The following is a 22369-nucleotide window of genomic DNA, read 5'->3' on the forward strand; positions in this document are numbered from 1 at the left end:
CTTTACTATTTTGGACCAGTGAATCACTGTGTTAGTCAATGTTTGCAAGAGGCTGGACTGAACAGGTTAAAATATGTGTAAGTTTTATCTATGCAAAGCTCAAAAACAAGCAAAACTAACCCCTGGTGTGAGAACTCATGGCAGCAGTTACCTTTGGAGTGGATGGGAAGGGAGCGACTGCAGGGGCACAAAGGGTGGTTGGTCATTTACATGGGTCTATTGGCTCAGTGATAATTCATTGAGCTCTACACTTACACCTTATACACTTTTTCCTATATATGTTAGATTTCAAGAAAATAATTTTTAAAAAGCAAATCAAATACAAAAAGCATGTGAGTTTTAACCTAAAATTGAGGTTAAAATATTCTCCCACAGATGCTGAATCTTTCTATTCATGTGGGATAAAATCAAGAAAGACTTCTGGATAAAAGAACAAATTATGGGAACCAGTGGGGAACACCTTGAGATTTTATTCTCCTGAGGAATCTTTTTCCAGTTTTGTACCCTACTCTGCAAGTAGCCGGCCTTGGCTGGCTGGCACAGAAGGACAGGGCTAGATAGTGAGCTAGCTTCTTTCCTCTAGTGCGACACAGATTCTGACGAGCAGCCAGAAAGTCAGTATTTTCCTAGATGCAAAATATAAAGGTTCACATCAAATTCATTGTGCATACTGACACAAAGCAGATTCCAGACAACTAAGTGAGCAGGTTCACAAGGAAACCCAGAACGTCTAACCCTAAAAGTCCTGGATCTCAAGAAATATGCTTTCTTTTGAGTTCAACCATTCAAAAGAGTTCTTGGGACTACACAAGCATTGAAGAACATTACACTTTTTCAAAAAGCGATTCTAAACACTTTACCTTTTTTAGGAGTGGCTGAGGAGAATCAACAAGATTCAGTGATTTCCGGTGGGCACTTAGAACTTTAGTGGGCAAAGTCATAGGAACAACTGGAAAACAAAAGACTTATGAGACCTCTTCTAAGGAGGAAGAAAGATAAAATACTTATTTTGAGAGGTACTTCTTATTCAATACAAACCAAGTAAAGAAATGATTACTTAGTTCAATTAATTTCAACAAGAATTTATCGTGTAGCCACATCATGTGTTAAATCTGGGAGCAAGAAGTGAGCAGGACTTGGATCTTGCTTTCAGGAGTTGAATTTCTCTTTTCCTTCCTGGAATTCAGGGAAAATTATACAGTATCTTGGGACTGAAAGGAGCCTTAGGAATGACTGAGCCTGACCTCTTTTTCTTTCAGATGCGGAAACTGAGAACCAAAGAAGGTAGACCATTTGTCCAAGATCATTGGCTTTCTCATAATCAAGGTGTCCCAGCTTCCTGTCCAGTATGTGTTTCAATTTGCCACTACCTAGTGTTAGGGCTTCTGTTTTTTTAACCACCTTTGGATGTTATGATTATCAATATTTATTCGTTAAGCCATCAGTGTCTTCCAGGCTACATCATATCATCTTGGGAAAAGAGGAAGTTTTAAAGGTAAAGATGAGGCATATTTAAAAGTTATTTATAGACCTCCAGGTTACCCTAGTGAATCAAACATATATTTTAACTTTACTTCCTCTCAACCCCCCATTAACACTACAGAAAATAATATATATATTTTTTTAAAAAGACAAATCCTCAAAAATAGGGGAAAGCACGAGAGAAGACAATAGTTAACAACGTTTTGGAAGCAAGAAAGCTGATGGATGAAAGATAACTGATTTACCAGATACAAGGCAACCAAACCTCAAGTTTGCAGTGTGAAAAACCAAGAACCAGTCAGATTTACATCAGAGGATCCTCAGAAGTCTCAGGAGCTTGCTGCTCCGCATACCTCTGGAACTAGGGGGTCCAAAGAGGGTGTCCAAAATAAGGAAGACTGGGGAGAAGCTGTGTGAGAAGCTCCCAAGCTCCATCTTGAGCTCCCAAGATGACTTCCTCAACTCGACACAGCCTGGCACTGCCCTGTTCACCCTGACAGAAGACTGGTGGGTCTTTTTGAAGAGGGAAAAAGGGGGGTATGCCTCTGGAGGGGGTGCTGACCAGCATGTCTGAAGGCCTGGGAACATTTCTTAGGGAGGATAAGTGACTGTATAGCTCCAGGCAACAAGATCCTTACCTGTCAAAAAAGAGATGGCAAAGGAGATTAGAGAGTATCTATGGGAAATCCGCTCAGACTATACCCACAAACCCAACAGGCCCCGCCAACATGCTTGGAGAGTCTCATGCATGAGCAGATAACCACGGAACACCCAGCATTGGAGGAAAGACTCTAAACCAAAAAAACAAGGAAAAATTGACTTGGGGGAAATGGAAGCCATTTAGGGAGAAGAACATGTGAAAACAAACAACCAAAAATAAAAAGCCCTGGTATTAATATTCTTAGAGTAATGAGAAATTATATTGCATGTAGGAAATAAGAACAGATGTAATTCAGAAGACAAGGATTTGAAACATGATAGCAAAAGTGAAAAAAACCTCAACTGAGGGGGCGGAACAAAAAGTTGAAGCAATTGTCCTCAGAACAGAGCCAAAGATAGACAAATGGAAGACAGAAGAGAAAGGATGAGGGCATCTCCAGGAGGTCAACAGTGAAATCACAGAATACCAGAAAGAGAGATCAGAGAAAATGTAGGGGAGGGAATGAGTCAAGAAATTTCTCAGGAAAACTTTACAGGACTGAAAAACATAAGTTTCCAGATTAAAAAGGCCCACTGAGTACCCAACACAGTGGATGAAAATACACCCAGATCAAGGCACATCACTGAAGTTTCAGAACCTGGGAGCAGAGAAGATCCTAAAAACTTTCAAAGGAAAAAACAGTTTATATTTGAAGGATTAGAAATCAGAGTGGGTTTAGGTTTCTCAATAGGAACACTCATAGCAAGAAGACAATGAAGTGATGCTTTCAAAATTCTGAAGAGAAATTTATTTTCAATCTAGAATTCTATACCCAGCCAAACTCTCAAATGGATATAGAATATCTGTAGATATTTTCAGACTTGCAAGATCTCAACAATGTTACTAACCATGCACTGTTTCTCAACTACCAAAATAACAGAGTAAGCTAAAAAAGAGGAAAAGTTGAGATACAGAAAAGAGGAGAGCCAACACAAGAGACAAGGACGTCTCAAAGAACTCTCCAGGATGACGGTGAAGGAAGAGCCAAGGATAAAATCTACATCCCGGATATGGAGGGCAACCAGGCCAAAAGGGGAAGTGAACTTCAGAAACAAGCAAGTCGAGGGCTGTCATCACCACACCCTCTTCCATTGTACCATGTTTTTAACCTATTGAAACTATTCTAGAATGTGCTCTGCCAAAGGAATAAATTGGGAAAGGGGAACACATCAGATTCAGGAAACAGGAAACCCAACTGAAGAGATAAGCAAAGGAGATTCCAAGGATTACAGTAAAGAGAAATCCCAGGATGCCAGGTATGCAACAGGCCTAGAGTGCTATCAGCCAGACAGAAGGAGACTTGTGGGCTCTAAGAAAAGTAGTGGAACGAAGAGATTCATGGATATGATTGACCTTGTGGGAATTTGTATTGCAAGCCCATTAGAAGGTATAGAAAGGAAGGCAAATTAAAAGATAGGGCAACTATTAACTTTAGAAAAAACAAAAAGTATAAACAATAATATAATAATAGTATACTATAATGCTCAGTTGGAAATAATATTTTCATACAAAAAATAATACAAAGAGTGAATACTGGTTTAATCAAACTTTAACACAACTACATTGGTAGTTTAGGGAAAGCAAAATAGAGGAGTGGTGATTTAAGATAGCTAAATCCTCACCCACATAAGGGAAAGGCAACAGATACTGAATCAAGTCAATGCATCAAAAGACAGTGGCATACACACATTATTTTAGAAATATGGAGAGACGTAAATACCAGAAGAAACAGCTAAGAGATGAAAGTGGTTGCTTCTAAGTAGAAACTGGGGGCAGAGGGGAGGGAAGGGGTGAGGCAGGAAACATCTGCATTTTGTTCTCTTTTAGAATTCTTTGACTTTTAAATTATGCTCATGCATTACTTTGATAAAAGATGTTATTTTAACAGGCAGAAAAGAGTTAATAACGTACATGGAATTTCCAAACCCTTTGCTTTTGCCATCACAGAAAGAATATCCCAAGTGGAGTGGATGGCACTGAAAACGTGGCTGTCTTCGGTTCTCTTACAAAGAGGAGGCAGATAGCACTTCAATGATGTGCTTTGCAGGAGGTGGGTGATATACTGGTCAAGTTCGTCCTGGCTTTCTGTGACTGGACAAGCAAGAAAAAGAGCCAATGAAAATAAGCTGCAGAAATATTCCAAATGCATAAGAGTGATTGTGCGTATCACACAGTGCTGAGTAGATGTGGTGGAAGTCAACATTTTGATATAGATATTTGCACCCCAACCCCACCCGCGAAGAATAAAGAGATTTACATAGATAATGTATATATTTATAAAGTTACTGTTTGGAAAACTTCATCCTAGGAAAAGAAAATACAGGTCAAGATAGTGTTTACAGCACATTATCCCAAGATGAACTGATAATGTAAGACAACCTGAGGGCCAGCAGCCAACACCCGATCTTTTTGTTTTAATTTGCCATGAGTGAGCTAAGCATTATGGAACCCCAGCCCCAATCTCAAGTACTATCTAAAAGTAAAAAACAGGTCACTTCAACCCAAAATCTTGTTCAGTTAGAGAAATTTTATATACATAGGATTTCATCACTCATATGCAACCAAACCTAGATCATTCTACCATTCCTTTGAAAATTCAGGCAGTATGTTTCTGTCTTCAGAATATATTTTGTGAAAAGTCCTCATTCCTGAAACTCTTTGTCCCTCTAGGTTTAAAAAAGCCCCACTTTTGCAGTTTAGGTTTTTAAACCTGCATTTTATTCATTTTAATATTCCAAAGCCTCTTTTTGTCATGTTAATTACCAATCATTTTCTGTGCTTCAGTCTTAGGGCAATATTATCACAATGCCAAGGTTTAAATAAATTCAATGAACCGTCTGCAAAGGCACTCCAAGCCATACCTTGATTATAGGCGTCTTCCAAATATCCCCCCAAATCGGAATCACTATCAGGACTGAAGTTCCCTTCACTGGTATCATCAAACAACTTCTCTTCACAGTCCGGATCCAGGAAGGTCAGATACGTGTAGAAAGATGTGGTGAGAAATTCTGAAAGGCTCCCCAATTTTACTCTGCCAAGAAGACACTATGTTAGAGATACAGGTGCATGTGGACAAACTTCCACTATGAGTTGAGAGACTTTTCAACACCCAGGTGGAGCTTCGGCCAGAGTCAATAACATCACTCTGCAGACTTCCCCATATAAGCACTCAGTCAAGAAATGACAATGAAAATTCAGTAGCAAGTAAGAAGTGTCAACACATGGCATATTAAAAGCCAAAATGAATCATGCTGATTTCTTACTCTCAAACCCAACGCAAATATAAATCTATTTTACTGAACCAACCAAAGTTTAACAGAACATATTGAGCAAACTACTTTTAACCAGAACCAACCCTTGGGGATTTTTTGCCCTAAAATGACTGGACCAGAACAAAACCATAAGCAACAATTCTCTGGGAGCACTCAAGCCATCATTTATGAGTGTCTGCCACGCAATATGGTCACACAGGCACAGGTATTATGATGCGAGAGGCAAGTCTCAGAGCCAAAGTTCTCTCTAGAAGGAATGTGATGGGCGGGCCATCCCCAGACTGCAGCAGCTGCCTAGAGTGGCCCTATCACATTGTCAGGCTGAGAAAGATCCACTGATAACTGGGAGCTGGGTTTGGCAGTGTGGGGTCCCGCTACAAAGGCAGCAGCCTCCAGTTCTGCAGGTCCACCCCCAGGTTAGGGGAGCACTAGGATGTCCACCCTACAGAAAGAAAGCCGGCACCTCATGCTTCTTAAAATGTCAGATCCAGAGGCAGAAAACAATAGGATGCCTCGGAGCTACCAGCATCAGATTATGACGTAGTTCAAACAGCTGAGAGAAACGTTTAGGGAGTAAATTGAAGGATGCAATGCAAATGAATTCATAGGTGCTTGAGCTTCAACGGGCAAATGAACTACATGAACAAAACATGGCCTGAGGGAAAGAAAAGTCTCCCTTTAATAAAGCAAAAACTTTTTCCCCCTGGAGCCCTGGGGCCAGTTCTAATGACTACTTTACCCTGAGGTTGGAGAACAGGAGGAGGTGAAGTGGAGCAGGGGAAAAAGACAACGGAAAGTTTCTCTCTGATGAGTTGAAAGGAGTAAGGTCAAAGGCGGAAAGGCAGTAATTAAAAAAGGCTTCTGATAGCAAGCTACCCAGTCAATTCAGTTTTTAAAGACCTTCAGACCAAAAGGAAAAGCCCAGATGAGTCCACTTTAATTATCAAGAACTTAGTAGGAAAGGGAGCTGATGGAGCGGCATTGTTCCTTTCTGTGGTTCTCTGACTCCTCTGCCATCCTCTAGAAGCAGGAGGCCCTCCCGATTCCTGTAAGCCCTCACCTAGCTCAGCAGGGTGGTCAGGGCTCTGTTTCTGGATTCACACAGAGCTTCTGCACCTGTTTGTCGTGTGCCCCCAGCCCTCTGAGCCTACAGCTCCTCGTCTGTAAAATGGGAATACAGCCCACATGACAAAGGGAAGACTAAATGAGACAATCCATACAAAGCAATAAAGAACACACTGCAAGCACTCAAATTAACTGCAGACGGTATCCTTACGACAATGATTAGATTTCAGTTAACGAGTTTATTTTGAAAAACAGTTAATTACGGGTGTATGGTATTTCCTCTCGGTTATGGTGCCATACACCAAGTGGTAACTTATCCAAACTAGAGGTGAAATGTGCAACTGCAGTTACCGCGCTAGCACTGGAAATGGAGATGGCAAAATGCTGGGGACAGTCTTGCTGACACTCCTGAGAGAGGTCAGGAGAAGCTTGGGGTGAGGGCCACTTCAAGTCTACAGCAAAACCCACAGCAAGCTCTGTGAGCAGAGGTGCCAACCCCAGCACTTAGAAATAGTGACTCAACCCTGAGGACATCAGGCTAAGAGAAATAAGCCAGTCACAAAGAGACAAATACTGCAAGAGTCCACTTAGATGAGATACCTAGAGACAGAAAGGAGAACGGTGGTTGCCAGGGGCCGGGGGCAGAGAAAATGGAGAGTTGTTTGATGGGTACAGAGTTTCAGATTTGCAAGATGAAAAGAGTTCTGGAGATAGGCTGCACAACAACGTGAACGTGCTTAGTATCACTGAACTGTACACTTTAAAACGGTTAAGATGGTAAATTTTATCTTTTGTGTATTTTACCACAATTAAAAAAAAATGACTGTGGCAGCAGGGTCCCTGGTGGGGGAGGATGTGAGAAGAAGGGCTGACTTCAATGCCCAAACACTTTTAGCAACTGGCATTCCATCAGGGACCAAACGGAAGCCTCCCAGAGCCTGGGAAAGACCACATTTCACTTGGAGCCGGCTGCATGGTGAGGGTCTCCTGGGGCCCTTCTGGAATATTCCAGGGGATTCGGAGAGGTCAGGGCATAGATGCTACAGAGAAAACCTCTACCTTGTGACAGTTATAGGGTATAAAAACAAAAGGGGTTTTCCTGGGAGGTGAGCCCCCATCACTCAAGGTGCTTACTCATAATACCTGGGAGCATCTGCTGTCCGTGCGCCTGCAAACCAGCATGGGTATCATTCCACGGAGAATGAGGGGATAACGGTCAAGGCAGCCCCATTCAGGTGCTCTGCTCTGAGGGCCACCAGGGAATTTGTACAGTTCTGTGAATTATTCTTGAGGTGACAGCACACCCAAGCCAATTCAAGGAGTGTTTATTGAGGACCTGCTAGATCCTGGGCACTGGGGGTTTTCTTCCACGCCTTTTACTAGAAGCAGACACAGCATTCCACACGTGCATCCATGGATGCCACGTCAGAGAGACTTGATGTTTCTCTCCCTATGCCCCAGGCCTCCTGGCACCTGTAAAAGCTTCAGCAACATGCAAGAGAATGCTGCTGTAGAGCTGATTGCAGTTTCACACGGGGACTGGATTAGATAAACTTTAACTTCCTCTTTTACTCTAAAGTGCCATGCTTCTATGTTCAGCAGTTGATATGAAAAATGTGAGAAGGGCGGCAAAAGTAAGAAAGGTCAATGTTACTTTTATTTTTAAAAAATCACAAATTACCTAGCTCCTCCAAAATATCCATCCTCTAGTTTTCTAATTGTAGAAAGAACTGCAGGGTGAATATCTGACCCATCATTTGCTAAGGGAAAAAAAAGACAAATTAGTTTACTTAATCTGGTAATGCTTTTTTGGGGGGCATGCACTGCAATGTTTTCATCAAACAATCCAATTAAAATATGCAGAGCATAGAAGAGTCCCAAGCTAAGAAACCGAACTGCTAAGAACCGGCTCCAGTACTTAGCTCTGTCCACGGGACTCATTTTAAACACTTTGAAAAGGGCCCAAACCAACAGCGGGACATGAATCAGGCAGATCAAGTCCACGGAATTACTGAGCATGGTGTGGGTGATAGGGAAGGTGAGCGTGGGTCTGCCCGTCATCCGCCAGCAAGTGCACAGGTAGGCCAGCTCGATCCTCAGCATCTCCACGATCATCTCGTTGTCCAGGGCCAGGTAGAAGTGATGCTGGTCAGTGAACTGCAAGTCAGAACAGACCAGATAAAAGGCTGTCCCTTCATTTCCCTCAACACAACCCCAGCTGTCATTCACGGCAGCACCAATCCTTGTGTTCTGTTTCCAGAGAAGAGGCTCAATCCTGGCTGCAATCCACCCCATCCTGGGGCTTTCCTCATGATCAGACAAATTGATCTGTCGCCTGCCCAGGAGTCGTGGCTACATTAGTGGGGAAGAGAAAGGTGCACAGCTAGATCTATTTACAGTTCCTCAGATGGGGATTTAAGCACCTGGCCCAACAGCGCTGCCTCTGAAAGGAAATCAATAACTCCCTCATTCCCACTCCTTTCAGAGCTGCTGGCTCGGAGATGCTCTCCAAGTGAGGGCACTGAGAGCAGGTGAGAGGTGGAGACTGTGTTTACCTGATTGATGGCCTGGCCAACATGAACTAAAGGCACTGTTGCCTGACGTCAATGAAAATCAAATTGTTCTCCTGGCCTCTGGACTAGTCCATGCTCAGCTCTGGTCTGAAATTTATTACGAAGGGAAATAACTCCCAAGATTTAAGCAAGCAGCATGGCTAGGCTGAAAAAGAGCAAGTTGGGGCTACTGACCCATGACCCCACAGCTGACTGTGTGCCCAGGCAGGTGGTGGGGGGGGGGGGCCTGTGCCACACATTGACAAAGAGATCCCACAGTTGGTCTTCTGCTGCCCGAATGGGATGAAAAACTTTTGGTTTGGGTTTCACAGGACTAGTTTCCTTTGGAAACAAAAACTCTGAAGAAAAGTTTCATAATCAGTATATTCAGGATCCCACCAAGAGGGTTGGGGCCTGAAAATCAGACTTGCTGTGTGTTAGAGAGAGGGTCTGATGTCAACCTAAGCAAGAGTGAGAGACTACTGTGATTAGGTGCACAAGGGCTGTGAGTCAAGTGACATGTCACCAGCAAATTTGTAAAGCAGTGTGAATTTCACCATGACTCATGACTGGAAGTGACGGCACACTCAATTCGACTGAAGCCACATTTACTGAGCACCTACTATGAGTAAAGAATTGTACTAAGTACCAGGTGTCATATGTCTCTATTTGAACACATGCATGCACATTCTGCCACATTCAAAGTAGCTCACCAGACAGAAAAGAGAGCTTAATGAACGGATGCTTGTGGGTTTACTACTGGCCTGCTCTTCTCACCTGGGGTGTGAAAGTAAAGATTTGGTTCCTAATCACGTATAGTTTAGATGTTCCAAGGACGCCAATGTGCCGATATGGGCGCCCACTCAATTTCATATTCTTATTCCGTCCTATTTGAAAAATAAAGAGAAATTGGAGTTAGAACAAATATAGTAACATCTAATCCAAGTGACTTCAGCTAAGAGTGGGCTTATCTTTATGTTAAACAACCCACTTTGGGGTTTGGTTTTTCTAATACCATCATCCTTCTTTACAATAGGATAAGGATGAATGACAAACAATCCTACCCCCTTCTTTTCAGGCATGTATGTGAATAGCACCCGGTTCAACATCTATATGGACTAGAACTATTAAAAGGACTTTATTAATGTTTACTTTTAATTTATTTAGTATTGAACCATAATACTAAACAAAGTCAGATTTTAGAAAAAATAATGAGAACCCTCTCCCATTTTAATGGGTAAATGAGCATTTTCTGAAACTACACATAAAAGTTAGACACATTATCAACACACAAATGACTGTTCCAAGTGTGAATTTTCAAAGGTGGCTCCTTATTTTATTTATTTATTTAACTGCTGAGGAAGATTTGCCCTGAGCTAACACCTGTTGCCAATCTGCCTCTTTTTGTGAGCTGCCACCACAGCATGGCCACTGATAGACAGTGCTGTACGTCCGCGCCTGGGAACTGAAACTGGGCCGCTAAAGTGGAGCATGGTGAACTTAACCACTAGGCCACCGAGGCTGGCCCAGGTGGCTCCTTATTTTACAACAGATCTGGCAAATCGCACAGCCAACCTGTGGCGACATCTACTGAACGTTCGGGCATGAGAAGAACGTGCTTGTTCACCCATCCCCCTTCATGTTGAAGCAGTCGAACCACCTGCTGTAGTGCTTTGCCCAATTCTGTAGAATTTACACATATTACAGTCTCCCCCAGACCCAAAATCTAGAACCAAGATGCCCCCGCACCAAAACACCCTGCTATTTCCCCAAACCCACCGAGCTTGGCGTATATGTGACTAAGAATCCGCCCTGGCTGGACTCGGATTGGACGAACGTCAGCAATAGTCTGGACGTTTACCCCATGATTCCTCAACAACTCCTTAATGTGGTTGTTCTCTGCCAGAACGGTAACTGGGAACGAGAAGAACGCAGAATCTGCATTAGATTGTGGCCTGTGTCTCCTAACATGGATGTGCATCATTATTGACTGATCTCTTCTTTGGCCTGTGATATACACATTAGCATGCTCTCCACACACTGGGTGGCTTTGAAAGCAACAGCACTCATCCTGCCGCTATTCCCGGGTCTCTCTGGCCTCCCCTCCCCTCAACACTACAATGCATATTTATCAAGTGTGCTCAAAGTGCAAGATAGTCCGATAAGGGACTTCTAGAAATGGTCTTCAATAGGTCCCAAGCCAAGTTACCCCATCTCAAATGATGTCTTGCTTCTCTCTGGGTCTGCATTTATGCTAAACCTGCTTTGTGTTCTTTCCACACGGAGTCAGGAGCGGATACAGCTCTGCATGGGGGATGCCAGGAGAAGCCTGTGCCCCTGCTCTCAAAGGACAGAAAAGAAGAGCAATATGCTGGCATGCGCTAGCAGGGATACTCTGACCGATGGGGAGGCGGGGGAGGTTCCCCCCTCCGGAGACAAGGGAAAGTGGGCCTGCTAGTAGGTTGTTGGTGGTAGTGGGGCAGCCTGGCCTACCCGGAAGCATAGCACAGGGCCCTGCTGGTAGGGAAGAGCCACCCCAGAGCTAAGCCCTGCACCCGCAATGGGCCAGCCTGGGCCCCGTCTCCGGTGGGTGAGGCTGAGCACCTGGCTCCGCAGCAGGCAGGGAGCTCAGAGTGCCCAGGGCGCGGGGACTCAAAGGGAGGCTCAGACCCCTGCACCTGCTGTACCTGCTGTACTGCTGGCTTCTAAGAGAGTGGACAGTGCTTTGGCAAAGGAAAGGAGCCCGGGGAGGGGACTGGAGAAGGGGAGTTCTGGCCAGAGAGTGACTGGTGCTGTGTCCAGCTGCAGCAGAGCCTGCTGGGAACTGGAGGGGCTCAGGGCGGTGCTCAAGCCAGAGAAAGAACTCAGTTACTGTTAAGGTAGCGCCCTGAACCCCACCATTGTACCCACAGGCCGGCAGCACCTGAACATACAACACATATAGATGCCATTGAGACCTGAATGTCACCTCTTTAAATTTACGTAGCATATGATGCTTTTTCAAAGTATTTTAAAATCCATGATCTCTTCCGAGCTTCACAACAAGGCCCTGAGGGGGAGCCTTACATGCTCACCTGGGCAGCTGTAGCTGAACTGGGGATGGAAGCTAATCCCAGGCCCTCAGCAAATGGGAGCATCAGCCATGCAGGCCTAGGGGGTGGCTTCCCTTCACATCTGTCTCTTCTGAAGCTTCCAATGCCGTGCAGGGAGCTGCACATATCAGAGTAACACAGCGGTCACTCTCTGGAGAAGCGACTCTTTTAGAGCAGTGGTGCAACCCAGACCTGTGAGCCCCGTGAGCCTCCTGATCTGACACAGCCGTACGTGAAGAAGTTTCCGAAACAGCACTGGCCCTTCCTCCAGGCCAGACCCTCGGATATTTTCTACTCTGTTCTAGTGTATTACATGAAAAAAAAAGTGCTGCTCAGGCCCACTCAATGTCCCAGGCTGCAGGTGGCAAAGCAGCCTTGTGGTTTTCTGGAACACCTGGCAGCACACGCTCTGGACAAGTGCAGAGGCTGTGGAGTCAGGCTGGATCAGCATGCCTGCACTCAGAACTGTTGGCTGTAGGTCCTTGAGTCCATTAACCTTTAAGCCTCGTGTAAGAGGGGGATGATAATCATAACCGTCACAACTTCGACCTGACCAGAATGTTGTGATGGTCGGGTGTGTCCTGCGGAGGGCTTGGTGCACCGTACCAACTGGGCGATGACCTGCAGGGCCTCTTGCTGCATCACGGGCAGGCGCAGTGAAATGAGTCTGTGGCCACAAAGAGAACTGCCTTTCCTTTGTTCAATAACTGTTTCCAATGTACTGAGTGGGTGTGTGTCAATCAACATAGAAGCTGTAAGAATGACACGGGCCTTGTGCTTAAGAGACATACAGTGTTAATTTAGAGGAAAGAAGGTTTATACACAACGTGCTATGAGAGTAGCTGGTACAGGAGGTGTTCTGTGAGGCACAGGAGCTCCTTGGGAGTCTTCCCTAGGAGGGAAATTAGGGAGAGGGTGAGCTGGGTGCCTACCAGGCCGGGCCCTGCACTGAGGGCTTTCCCTGTGGCAACCTCAGTCCACCTCAAGACCACACTGTGAGGGGTGCTGGTCATGAGGACCCCAAGGCACAGAGGTGACGTCATGTAGGGAGGTAGAGACAGTGCCACCACCGCCACAGCCCAGGCTGGCCTTCCAGCTCTCTGGAAGAGCTGCTGGCCAGAGAAGAAGGGAGGCAGGCGGAGGCAGGGGAAAACAGGGGCCTGCAGCTCTGGAAAGAAGTCAGACCTCAAAGGGAGGAACGAGTGAACCTCACTTGGGTTCTGAGTTTTCCCCAGAGTCATGTTCTCCTTTCTAGAGACTGGCAGTTAGGAAAAATGAGGCTTAATGAATCACTTGTGCCCCAGTGGCAATCAAGGTTTAGATTTAAGAAAACAAATGCTTTGTAGAAAGTAACTTTGTGGTTGGGAAAGATATTGTTGCATTTGGGAGGTACTGAGTCATAGAAGGGATTTCACAGAACTGATATAGGCCAAAGCATACGTACATATACACTTTTAAACAAACTAAATAGGGAACAATTTGCATTAAAAATAACATTGGTTTTACAAAGTTAAATACGAATAGTAAACACGCTTGCAAACCTTGTACTACGACATCAGGTTTGACAGAAGTGGAAAATCTTCTATTTAAGGGATCAATTTCACCAGTGGCAAGGAATCCCTAGGAAAAGAGGAGCATCAACATTAGGAAATACTGATTAACTAAAATTTCACCTTAAACCTAAGTTTGAAAGTGAAATATTTGGGGGCTCAAAATTTTCAGTATTTTATTCCTTTATATTTTTCTTTTTTTTTCTTTTTTTAAAGATTTTATTTTTTCCTTTTTCTCCCCAAAGCCCCCCGGTGCATAGTTGTATATTCTTCACTGCGGGTCCTTCTAGTTGTGGCATGTGGGACGCTGCCTCAGCATGGTTTGATGAGCAGTGCCGTGTCCATGCCCAGAATTCGAACCAACGAAACACTGGGCTGCCTGCAGCGGAGTGCGCGAACTTAACCACTCGGCCACGGGGCCAGCCCCAATTCCTTTATATTTTTCAAGTCAATTGCTTATTTTCTCTGAAAGACAGTATACCATTTAGATAGCCACTGAAAAATGTATCATGTTTTCGGAACCTGGCTCTCCAGGGCTGGTCAAGTCCGCTACCATCTTGTATGAGTGAAAAGAACAATGGTAACTAACACTTCCTGAGCCCTTACTCTGCGCTGGGTACTGTGCTGAGCCCCTGTACGTGCACTGTCACATTCAGGCCTCCTAACAGGTAGGCACTACCATTATTACCATTTTACAGGCGGGGAAACCGAGGTAACATGCTTACGATAAGTGAAAGAGCAGGGACTTGGCCCAGGGCTGACTGTCTTGAGACACAAAGCTCCCTCCTACCTGCAGAGTGCTTTTTGAATGTGGAGCTCCGCACACTATCTATAAATGATCAGAGCCCTACGAGGGGATCAAGGCGTTCTGGGAGTTCTGAAGAGGAACTGGACCTAATGCTGGGCCAAGATGAAGGCCTTTACATTGAAGAGAAAGAAACATGGGCAGAGTTGTTTCCCATCCCACTGCTACAGAAATCAGAGCTGGAAGGTATCACAGAGATGATCAAGCCCAATCTCTTCACTTTAAGTGAGGCCCAGAGAAGTTAAGAGAGCTGCCTGAGGTCACAGAGTTAGTCAGAGGCAGGGCTGGCTTTCCAAAGGAGATAGACGCGTTTTCCCTACTACTAAAGGCAAAAGATTAAGACACAGTTCCTACCCCCGAGGACACGACCATGAAATTGGGGAGACGATCATGCCCATGGAACAACTGCTCCACCTCAGCACCCCTAGCTCCTAAGGGCCACTTCCACTGTGATAACTTTATTCTTGGTCTTCTTTTACATGCTAGGAACCCCAGTGGTATCTGACCCACTGCTCCCTCCCCCATTTCTAGAGTCTGGCAGAACACACTGGACTGGGCCAGCCCCACACCCCAACTCAGAGGTCCTGGGTTCTTTCCCCCACACCCCTCTGCAGGGGCCCGGGGGGCTCAGCTGGGCAGGAGCCTCTCAGGAAAGATGGACGCATCTGATAAAGTCACCCACACTTAGGACTGAGGAGCGGAATTCATTTTTAGTTGGCACAAAAGCATTTGCATTTTAAAAACTTAAGCTTGGGGTCAAGAAAATGCTTAACAAGAAGAAATGAGTCAGAGGCAGTAGATCTTCTGTGTGGGGGTGTCGTGGGCTGAGGGAATACCTGACACAAAATTCACAACAGAAAAACCAGCCTGCTGCCCCCTCATGAAGAGAGCACTGCAGAGTCCTTCTGCTTCCTGTGCCTAGGACTGCGCCAGGGCGACTGGAAGCAGACCTATGGTTTCCCAAACCCTGTATCTTTCACACACATGCTGATCCTGGCTGAGAAGCTTCTGGCCTCCTGCTGACCATCAGTTCAACCAGGTTCTAGCCACAGACCAGGAACGCTGGGGGGCGGAGGCAGAGGGGGAGGAGATAGACAGTCCTTGGCATGCAGTCGACCCCAAAGTGGTTTACTACAAATATGGACACGTAAGCCCAGCCATCAAGCCTCAGAGACAACCCAGTCCAGTGGACTTTAAAGCCATGAAGATGCCAAAGACATCACAGCCACAGAGAGCCCCTGTGCTCTTCCGGGGTCCCCTGCACCTTATATCAGACGGTTTCCAGTGTGTGTAGACCCCAAGTCCCCTACCTCTGCCAACAGTGAGCTAAGGATGTACAAGGACTGACCCCACAGATGGGGCAGCTTCCCCTGAGGAACTCTGTCCACCGTGTGAGGGTTCTTATACTCTTCATCTACCTGGCAAAGAGAGAAAAACCCAGTCAGAATGTCAGAGGATAAAAAGGCCAAGGTCACCGTACACTGGGGAGCACACTGAGGATGTATAAATTGCCATTCATTTGATCCTCCAGACCAACTGTATGTGAGAGCTGGGATGGGAGGCTGAGGAGGCTAAGAGCCTTGCACAGGGGGCCACCCAGCTACAAGCAGCCGAGGTGGAACTCCAATCTAGGCCTGGTTATAGGCCAGTGCTCTTCCTACAAGCACACTGGTGGTAAAAGACAGAGAGATAGGCATTGGAAGCCTGGCCTGCCTTCTTTGAGCACAGCTCCGGGCAATAAGAAGTTTCACAGCTCCTGCGTACATCTGGGTGTATTATGGGTGCAATGGTCTAAAACATCAGCCCACAGCCATGGCAGTGCATCGCTGGAGGCTAAGTCAGGCGTCCTCTATCATGCTATCCCCAGGGGTCCATAAACTCTGTGTGCCTATGCAAGAAAATCCCAGAAGGTGGCACTGTTTATTTATTGAGGAAAAACAATTGTACTAACAGATCACTAATTTCCCATCAGGGACTCAAAAAGTTGAATCCAGTGGGGGCTTCTGACTCATTAAAATAAGCTACAGTTCTCTTTCTGATGGACAGTGCTGGCTCCATGTTGTAAAAGTCACTCTGCAACTTTCTCTGTTGTCAACTCCATGCTGACCTTTGGGTATTTTCGTCATTGCAACATTGGCGGCAGGTAGTGTTAGTGACCACTTTTTTCCTCCAGAAAATGTAAGCCAATCGAAGGAAATATGACTTATCTTTCTGCAAAGGGGAAAATCACACCACGAGGGGAGTCATTCTCTGCTTGTGGATTAATCAGTGATGTTATTAATATATTTAGTAAAAATTTTTAAATTGGCTGTAGCAGTAAACATTAAGAAAGCCTTAAGCTCATAAACTGAACAGAATTGAGCATCATCAATAATCAAATAGGATAATAGTGTGGAAGGAGATGTTCCAAAATGTCCTAGTGGTTATCCTTGAGTAGGAAGATTAGAGATAAGTTATTTTCTTCTTTCTACAGAATCCTGGAGGTTTTGCAGTGTGCAAGATGACATTTACAATCAGATTGTATGTTAAAGCTATTTGAAAGGTAAGTAACGTGTTTAGAAAGACCACAAAGATCTGGAATGAGAGACAGTCAAGGCAGACAAGGTGTCTGGATCAAAAGACAGCCTGGCTCTGCCCTCCCCGACCCATGGGCTGGCTCCTGCCTCCCTGTGGAGGCATCCGTCTCTCCCTCTCCACGTCAGTCCTTCCGATCTGCTTGCAGTTCCTCTGATGCACCAGGCCTTTCCCGCTGCCACTCCTGTTTCTGCCCTCCATGCCACAGACTAGCTCCTCCAACTTCCACTAGGCCTGCAAACCCACAGAGGCAGAGCTGGTGAAACCATCTTTGGGCCCCAGTACCCAGCCTGGAGCCTGGCCCAGAGCAGCCGCTAGAGACACATTTACGGGGCACACTTGCATTAGTCTCAAGCTATCCAGTGGAGGGCCCCGTGGGTGGTGGTGCCTCGTACAACATGTCTAGCTGAGGAAGTGAGTGAGGCTGAAATCCAGGCTGGATGCCACCTAGGCCCGGGTCTGCAGCTACTCCAAGGATGAGGCCCTTTTTCTAATTTGTACAAAGGCGCCATTTGGGTCTGGGTGGCCGTCTGTAGCCGTCTCTACATCCCAGTGGTCTCTACATGTTACTGAGGTCATGGGTGAAACCTCCCAGCTGTTACCTGGAAGCAGCCAACACAAACTGTGGTCAACATAAAATAGTGCCTCAAATTGGTGCATAGCTGATGTGTAAACACGCTAGATAAAGGAGGATGTTGTAATGACCAGCAGAAACCCAAAGGTCAGTGTGGAGTTTAGAAGAAAGATACAGAGTAACTTCTCACGATGCTTGCCAGCACTATTCATCAGAAAGAAAAGTATAGCTTATAACACCTAGCATTTACTAGAGTCAGAAAAATGTGCCTTTTAGTAGAACACAGATGGATGGTTATTCTCTACTATAAAATTGGTAAAATACCCCTGAAATCACATATTTTCCCTTGCTCTGCTTCCACATTCCACGTTACCTCCCATTACTAATTTTGTTTTGCCAAATGCCTCAGTACCAGAAAAGGGGCAACTTGAACACGTAGTTGCTGGAAAGTAACTAGCCAACCCCCACCAACAACCCCTCCCCCAATAACATATGCATATCACGCATAGTCAAATGAATACATTTGCAGGAAATCTAGGTCTCTGCTACTTAGAGAGAAAACAGCCCTGTAGGCTCCATGGCCTGATCGTACAGTGAGGGACTTTCCATCACCTGGAAATGTATCACCCGTTAGGAGGAAGTGTGGGGTTGTGGGGAGGCCCTGAACCTGGGGCCTAGTCCCAGGCGAAGCCCAGTGCTGTCTGAGCTCTGACAGGTTCCACAGCCTCTCTGAGCTGAGGCAGATAATTTCAAAGGGCCCTGCCAGTCCCCTGACCATGTGCGTGTGGGCCTGATTCAACCACAGAACCCCTAAACCCAGGCTGCTGCATGACAGCTTCTGCTGGGTTACGATCTCCTGAAGCCCTGTCAACTGGGGCAAGATGCTGCTCTCTGAAGTCTGTTCCTCCAGCACATGCAATGATGAAGCTTTGAAGCAACAGGAACATCCAAAGGACAAACAGACTTGAATCGAGAATGTTTTTCTTCTAAACATGAGAAATGTACAGGGAAATCTTCCCACCACGATATATAGGTCCATCATGATCCAACTTAGGAAACTGGATAGAAGAAAACTCTCTTTGGGCATCCTCTCAGAACTGACCGGTTTCTCTCTCCCTGCTATAGAATGGCTTCTAACTGACTGCTCAGGCTCCAGCTCAGGAACTGCTTGACTCAAAGGAGGAGATTCTCAACTATCCCGATACAGCTCTTCCCCTTCCCCAGGGAGAGTGTGTCTGGTTTCTTCTTCCATGGAAATGTGTGAGAACTTGGTGCCCAACAGTGTTTTGTGCTTTTTAGGGCTTGTTCGGCCTTGGGCCCGGCAGGGGGAGAGGTATCCTCTGAAGGTCCTCAACCGATGCCTCTCTTGGGCAGCCCTGGTCAAGAATGGCTCTGAAGCCGTAACTCCTGTGATAGACAGGAACACTACTGAAGGCTTTAGAAACCACTTCTCCTGGAGAAAAAGTGTTAGGTCTGAAAGGGGGATGAAAAATACCAAAAGGCCAAGCGCCAACTCACTTCGCTCCAGCTAAGCAGCGCCTGGTTACCTTGTTAGGTGGGATGGCGTAGAGTTCTGGCACCAGGTGGATCCCGTTCTTGCCTCTGATTAATATTCCCTCCAGGGCCTCCCGGTATTCTTGGACCTGGAAAATAGCCCATCCCCCGTGGCACGAAAGAGGGATCATTAGTGCTGTAACGACAGTGCAGCATAGCAAAACAGCTCTCTTGGCAATAAACAGATTAGAAACAGGACACAGGGCCATGAAAAGCTCAAGGCGTGTAGGAGGAACTGGGAGTCCTGCTGACAGCAAATGTTAGGAGGAGCTAAATGCAATTGGTCTTTCCAGTTGTCTTTAACTCATGATTTAAATATTTCACTCTTAACTTCTCACATATTTAAATTTTGTCTTATTAGCTAGACTACAATCTTCTTGGAGCGGAGGCCAGATCTTAAGTAGTGCATCCCATTTCCATCTATGGGTAGTTTTTCACCTAAAAGGCCCTCATTCAAACATTTATTGCTGAAGAAATATTTGCTGAATGAATTTGACGTGAAGAAAAGGAAGTGTATGTACTATGATCCATGTACCCCGACTCTTAGGATGCACTACTCAATATAATAAAAGCTCTTGATGTAAACATTTCCATTAAATTAAAAAGGCAATGATAAAAACCTACATATCAAAAGGGAAAAGAAGAAAGGGGAAAAAACCCTTAACCAACCAGCCAGCTATTTAATACATTTTATCTTTGGAGAGCCCAGTCAAATGCCTTCCAGATCTCCGTTTCTTTTCTTTTAAAAGTTATGGACAGCAAAGCATGTGCATCATTTTTTAAATGTCATCAGACAGCAAGTGGAAAAGACAGTGTAGGCGTAAGAGTAGCAAATTCTGAGAGACCTAGAAAATACGGTACTAAGCAGAGTCCTTCTTGTCTTAGTTTTTTTTTTTTTTTTTTCAACTCAATCCTTTTGAGATCTTTCAGTTCTGGGATATTAAGACAGGAAACATAAGACCCAAGATAATCACTAAAGCACAAGAGTAAGAAGCAACAATGGAGGAACACTAACATTTCAAGCTTACTGCCACTTCTGAAGCCCCTTGGCATTCCCGAGCAGAGGCAGCTTTCAAAAACCAAAATAAATCTTAGATTACTCATCCCACCCCAGAACACGTGATCCAAAAAGGTTAAAAGACCTGACAAAGCATTTGAGTTTGTCAATCATTCATATAAGCTTCATAAGGACAGTTCTGTTCTGCTTGCCCAAGAATGCACGGCAGCAAATGCTAAAGAAACCTGTCTTGAACAGATTTGTTGCATTAACAAATAGTTACTGAGCACTTACTAAGTACACTAGACATGGGGAATATATTGGCGAACTGGATAGAGACCCCCTCTACCAGGGTCCTTGGACAGGTAAGTGGAGATTAAATACAGTTATAGGTGCCACGCTGTTATAAGAGCCATGGGCATAGAAAATGGGTACCAGACCCAGCTTTCAGGGTTAGAGAAGGCTTTCTGAAAGAAGAGACACTTAGAAAGAATCAAGCGAAGGAGGGAGGGGCAGTGGGGGTTAAAAAGCATGTCTTGGCATTTGAGAAGAGGGGAAAGATAGCACGGCCAGTTCAAAAGACTGAAAGGACTTCAGTGTGCTTGGCTCAAAGAACTCAAAAAAGGAAGTAAGGAGTAAGAAATTGAGCTATAGTGGTGAAAACGAGGGCCCGATCTTACGGCCCTAAAAAACACATGAAGAGCTTGTATTTCACCCAAAAGCAATCAGGAAGCCATTCAATGCTTTTAAGCAAGGTAGTAGCATAATCTAATTTGCCTTTTAAGAAGATCACCCTGGCAACGGTGGTGCAGAGAATGGAAACAGCAGGGAGCAAGGCTGGAGGCTGGGAGACCAGCTAGGAGGCTGTTATATTAAATAGACTGTGGCTGTGAGTACCCTTACACTAGAGCTAAAGACAGCGAAACCACAGGCTGATCTGAAAAGAACTATGGCAACACTGCCACCTGTCTGTGGGAAACTGTTTGGTGGTCCCAGATGCTCCCCGCCTCCTAGTACTCATGCCCTAGTAGAGTCCCCTCCCCTTGAATATGGGACAGCTCTTTAAACAAAAGAATGCAACAGAAGTGGCACTCTGCTAATTCCAGGCCAAAGCTTCAAGAAAGCTTGGCAGCTTCTGCTTTTGCATTTGGGGCAAGAGGACCACCATGTAAAAAGCCTAACTGCCCAGAGACTACAATGCTGTGAGAAGCCCAAGCTAGCCATGTGGAGAACTACAGAGCAGGCCAACAGGCCAGCTGAGCTCCCGGCCAACGGCCAGCATCCAGCTGCCAGCCATGTGAGCGAGGCCTTCTCTGAAGTAGATCCTCCAGCCCCATTGAACCGCCTCAGCTGATACCAGGTGAAGCAGAGGCAACCTGCCCTTGCTGAGCCCTGCCCAAACTGCAGACTCACGGGCAGATAAACAAAATAGTTGTTCCTGCAATTTACTAAGTTTTGGGAAAGTTTGTCAAGTGGCAACAGATAAGTGAAACAGTGTCCTAAATTCTTGCATAACCCTATGTTCTAACAATAATCAGCATACCAGTGGGATGAAAATGCTGATGCTCAACACAACACCCAGCATTTTCTCACCTGAACAGCATCACCATTGAAGACCCCATCTATTATGAAATACGTCCAGAACACAGGCCATTCACATTCAATGTTTTCAAAGAGCTTGAGTTCAGCAGGGTCATAATGCAATCGGTTTGGGTCCTGGAATCAAACAGTAAACCTTCTGAAAGGTGATGTCAGATTACATACATAACGCTATTGTACCCCACTAGGTTTCCCTCACTTTTGATTCAATGCAGCTTTGAGGTTGGTACGATAAGGATTCTGCTATGAGGAGATGCTATTCTTGGCCGTTTTCCACAGTAAAATTTCAGAAAATTAAATCAGAAACGTACACAAGACTCCTTGGTAGTTTATTATATTAAGCTTCCTATATGTCTTACAAATAAATAGCAAATTGCCTCTCACAGTGCTCAGCGACTAGCTGTTTTATTGGTATCATTGTATCAGTCACTATGGCAAAGAAACCCAAGGAAGAGGCCAGGGTTGGTTTTTAAAACAACGTGTGAGCCACAGAACTGTTTGTCCCTGTCTACAAGCTGGTTTTAAACCACCAGATTGCTGTCCTCCTGATGAT

The 22369-nt window shown here is 45.3% G+C and overlaps 1 protein-coding gene across 10 annotated transcripts in view; it reads right to left on the minus strand.

Annotated features, from left to right (window-relative positions):
* The window catches only part of PHKA2 (phosphorylase kinase regulatory subunit alpha 2), a 75856-nt gene that overhangs the window by 14404 nt on the left and 39083 nt on the right, over positions 1 to 22369 (minus strand). For 6 of the 10 annotated variants that reach the window (XR_011434957.1, XM_070258026.1, XM_023633746.2 and 3 more), the window contains 11 exons: positions 21811 to 21933; positions 19214 to 19309; positions 15829 to 15936; positions 13705 to 13783; positions 10851 to 10985; positions 9849 to 9958; positions 8532 to 8676; positions 8201 to 8279; positions 5044 to 5213; positions 4094 to 4273; positions 861 to 949 (listed from right to left, as the gene is read on the minus strand). Coding sequence is in view for 9 of the 10 variants with exons in the window: in XM_070258026.1 (XP_070114127.1) it covers positions 861 to 949; positions 4094 to 4273; positions 5044 to 5213; positions 8201 to 8279; positions 8532 to 8676; positions 9849 to 9958; positions 10851 to 10985; positions 13705 to 13783; positions 15829 to 15936; positions 19214 to 19309; positions 21811 to 21933 (1314 nt within the window). In the remaining variant the exon portion in view is untranslated. The remainder of the gene's footprint in view (positions 1 to 860; positions 950 to 4093; positions 4274 to 5043; positions 5214 to 8200; positions 8280 to 8531; positions 8677 to 9848; positions 9959 to 10850; positions 10986 to 13704; positions 13784 to 15828; positions 15937 to 19213; positions 19310 to 21810; positions 21934 to 22369) is intronic. The other 4 variants (XM_070258029.1, XM_070258027.1, XM_070258028.1 and 1 more) reach the window with 1 other exon arrangement.

Source organism: Equus caballus, chromosome X, assembly GCF_041296265.1.
Source record: "Equus caballus isolate H_3958 breed thoroughbred chromosome X, TB-T2T, whole genome shotgun sequence".
Taxonomy (NCBI): Eukaryota; Metazoa; Chordata; class Mammalia; order Perissodactyla; family Equidae; genus Equus; species Equus caballus.